The 4,128-nt window shown below is 63.3% G+C and overlaps 1 protein-coding gene across 1 annotated transcript; it reads right to left on the reverse strand.

Annotated features, from left to right (window-relative positions):
* Positions 1 to 712: 712 nt before the first annotated feature.
* On the reverse strand, positions 713 to 2,991 carry FOXA2 (forkhead box A2). Its single transcript, XM_055816687.1, is given in 3 exon segments — positions 713 to 1,977; positions 1,980 to 2,303; positions 2,905 to 2,991. Coding segments are annotated over 3 exon segments (1,350 nt in total). The 3' UTR covers positions 713 to 1,038.
* Between the last annotated feature and the right edge of the window lie 1,137 nt (positions 2,992 to 4,128).

The following is a 4,128-nucleotide window of genomic DNA, read 5'->3' on the forward strand; positions in this document are numbered from 1 at the left end:
GGGGGTCCCCGCTCCTCAGGTTTGCGGGAGGACACCGGCTTCCCGACCCCCGGGACGTCCCTCTCCACCCGCTAACACCCCCCCCTCCACCCACCGCATCGGGCCGAGCCCCTCCGAGGGAAGCCGGTGGGAGCTGCGGGCCGCGCCGTCGGGGCGGCAGGGCCGGGGTTGGCGGGGGTCCCGGCGGGGGCGGCAGCGGAGACGGGCGAGTCCCAGAGGAACAGAGAAGCAGGGGGAAAAAAACCGCCAATAACACTTTAATATAGTTCTGTGAAAATCTGGCTAGTCGCTACCAGAATACACATTTATAAGCCATAAATAAAGCATACAGAAACGATAAATTAATCAGATCCAAGTAGTTTACTCTCCCGGTAACATCAAGTGTTTGTTTCAATTACAACGACCTATCCTGACTTTTTTTTTTTGTTTTAATTTTTTTCATAGGTTTTTTTTTTCTTCCCCCCCACCCACTTATCCCCCTTTTTACAACATTACAAGACTTTTGGTCCTCGGATTCAAAACTAGCATGGGTTTCACAATGAAGGAGGGTTTCGTTTTGTTTATGGTTTGTTTTTTATCTCGTCACTTCCACACAAAAAAATAGATATATTTATACCTCCTTGCGACGACAACAACGAAAAAAAAAAAAAAAGCCCAACTGAAACCCCCTTCTCCCCATTCCCTCGCCCCCAACCCACCCCACCCCACAAAACCAAAACACCCCACAAGGCAAACCAAGGGAATTGCAGCCGCCCCCCCCCCCCCGGGCACGGGTGGCTTTGGGCCGGCGGCGGCGGGGGATGACCAACACGCCTGCCCCTGGCTCGGGCCGAGATGCTTGCGAGACACGCGACTGCTGTTTCCCAAACGGATGCAAACATCTGGAGCCAATGGAAAAAAAAAAGATATATATATCTATATATATGTATATGTACCGTGCTCGACAGCGTTCATAGTCCATCACTCTGCTATGGGGGACTGCATGGGGGTACAGGGGGCTTTCCCCCCTCGCCAGGTGAGGTTTTCCCCTCGCCCCTTTTAGGAGGAGTTCATGATGGGCCGGGAATACACACCTTGGTAGTAAGAAGTCTCTCCGGCTAAAGGGGAGGACTCTAAGCCGTTTTTGTTCGTTACGGGCCCCATGGCCAGGCTGCCGGGCATGGGCGAGGCGTAGCCCGAGTAGTGCATCACCTGCTCGTAGGCCTTCAGGTCCATTTTGTGGTGGTGGTGGTGGTGGTGGTGAGGGTGGTGGTGCTGCTGCTCAGAGGAGGACATCAGGTTGTTGATGGAGAAGGGGTGGTTGAAGGCGTAGTGGTGCTCAGGCTTGAGGTGGGCGTCATGGGGCAGGCCGGCATGCGGGGGGGCCAGGAGGTGCTGGGCTGGTGAGGCTGCCGGCTCCCCAGGGCTCAGCCCCGGTGTGCCCTTCAGGTCGGCCAGGGCACGCTTGTGGTCCTGGCACGGTGAGGCGCTGGCTGGGGACTCGGCGCCGGCTGAGCCCTCGGAGCCCCCTGAGGAGCTGCCTTCTCCGAGGGGCTGGCTGGGGGGCTGCCCAGGCCCCTTCTTGCCCCCACCGCCTGCTCCACTGCCCGCCCCGCCGCTGTCCTTAGCAGCCAGCTGCTTCTCGCACTTGAAGCGCTTCTGGCGGCGCAGGTAGCAGCCATTCTCAAACATGTTGCCCGAGTCAGGGTGCAGCGTCCAAAAGGAGCCTTTGCCCGGCTTGTCCGGGGAGCGGGGCACCTTGAGGAAGCAGTCGTTGAAGGAGAGCGAGTGGCGGATGCTGTTCTGCCAGCGCTGCTGGTTCTGGCGGTAGAAGGGGAAGAGGTCCATGATCCACTGGTAGATCTCACTCAGCGTCAGCATCTTGTTGGGCGACTGCTGGATGGCCATGGTGATGAGGGAGATGTAGGAGTAGGGCGGCTTGGCATGTGTGTAGCTCCGCCGGTAGGTCTTGGGGTCCCGCGAGCGGTTGAGGTTGGAGATTGCCCGTAGATAGGGCTCATGGAGTTCATGTTGGTGTAGGGGGCCAGGGCATTCATGGAGCCTGCTTGGCCCCCCATAGGGCTCATGCTGGGGCTCAGGTGGGCGCCCATCCCTGCCACACCGGCTGAGCCCATGCCAGGCATGGCCCCTGCACCGGGGGACATGCCAGTGAGTGAGGGGCTCATGCCCGTGTTGGCATAGGACATGTTCATGGAGGTGGCAGCCGTCATGTTGGCCGTGGTGCTCATGGCCGACATGGTCATGTACGTGTTCATGCTGTTCATGCCCAGCCCCGCGTTCATGTTGCTCACCGAGGAATAGCTCTGCAGGGGAGAGCGAGAGAGAGAAGGGAGATGGGGGGGGGTGGGTGGTGTGACGGGGAAGAGGCAGGTGGGTAGTCCCGTCGAGGACAACGGCAGCCCGGCGAGCGGGGAGCAGTTGGGGGGGGAGAGCCCCAGCCCCGCTCGGATCGCAGGCGGTAAAGAGCCTCTGCAGCCCCGGGGCTCCGTGCCCCACTGGGCGGGAAGGGTTAAATCCCGGAGCGGGGGGTGGTTGTTTTTCTCGTTAATGAAAAACAAATATATATATTAAAAAAAGCGACGGGGGTGGCAGCAGGATCGGTGAATCCAGGAAAGGGGAGCTGGAGGGAGGGGAAGGGACATCCCTGCCCGGAGCGAGAAAAATACCTAGGGGGGGGTGGGGGGTGGGGTGGGGGGGGGGAGGAAAAAGGGGCGCGCGCCCGGCAGCACCCCGCCGGCCCGCGCCCCCCGGGACCCCCCGCCGCGCCGCCCGCGCCCCGCGCAGCCCTGCCCGCCCCGCCCGATGCCACAGCCACCCTGGTCCCGGGGCTGGCATGGCGCGGGGACCCCGCCGGGGCGGGCCGGACCGGGCGGGGGGCGGCGGAGCCCCCGCTCCCTTCCTTACCTCGGGCTCCCCGTAGTAGTTGCTCCAGTCCGTGTGCTCATGGCCTTCCATTTTCACCGCTCCCAGCATACTGGAAGTGGAGTGCATGGCAGTTTAAAATTTAACAGCCACAACAAACGACGACAGAGAGCAACCCAAAAAAAAAAAAAAAAAAAAAGTCCCCAGCCCTCCCTCCCCTCCGTCGGTGCCTCTGGAGGAGGAGGAAGAGGAGGGAGGGAGGAAGGGGGGGGATCGAGCGGCGCTGGGGCTGGGTTTTTTTTTTTTTCGCTGCTGCTCCTTGGGTGGGTTTTCGCAGTGCTTCGCGGCGAAGAGTCGCCCGGAGGCGATGGAGGAGCCGGAGGAGGAGGAGGGAGGAGGGAGGAAGAAGAGGAGGAGGAGGAAGAGGAGGACAAGTGCTGCAGTGACGTGGGTGCCCGAGTGATATAGCACGGAGCGGCCGGGCGAGCCTCCAATCCCCAGGTCCTCGGCTGCCCATTTGAATAATCAGCTCACACCTAGGCGGGAGAGCTCCGCCGCGGCCCCCGCGCACCTATCCGCACCCCGCCGCCGAGCACGGGGGTCCGGCAGCGCCCCGACGCGCCGGCACGACCCCCCCCGGGCCTGGCTTCCCCCCGACTCTGCAGGGAGATCCTGGGGGAGACGATTTCCATCACACACACACACACCCCGGGTAGCCCTGACGGGAGCCGACACCCCCCTCCTCCTCCCGCAGCACCCCCGACAGGGGCTGTGCTCCACGCACACAGAGTCCCCGCAGCCCCAACGGGAGGCAGCCCCCGGCCCAGCCCCACGCACCTTTCCTCCCGCGGCTGTTCGGCGCAGCCCCGGCGCCGGGGCTCAGGCTGCCGCCCGCCCGGCCGTGCCCCGGCTCCGTCCCATCGGCGGGACCGGCAGCCGCCGCTCTGCCTCTTCCCCGGGCTCCGGCTCAGGTACCTACAACAAATTCGTAACTAAAACAAACAGGGAGGGCAGGGCAAAGGGGGGGGCGCGGCGGGAGAAGCGCTGTAGGGGGCTCTCCCGGCGCCGGGCCGGGAGCGGCGGGGTCCCGGTGGGCGCCGTCGGGGCAGCGCCGCCCGCTCCCGGTGCCGAAACGCCCCGACAGCCTCGCGGGGGTATGGCAGGGGGCAGAAGGAAGGAAGGAAGGACAGACGGACGACAGAAATCACCCGGCTCCAAAACGCAGGCGACTGCGCCGCCCGCCCCATCGGCGCTGCGGGCGCGGCG

This window comes from Falco peregrinus, chromosome 11 (genome assembly GCF_023634155.1).
Source record: "Falco peregrinus isolate bFalPer1 chromosome 11, bFalPer1.pri, whole genome shotgun sequence".
NCBI lineage: Eukaryota > Metazoa > Chordata > Aves > Falconiformes > Falconidae > Falco > Falco peregrinus.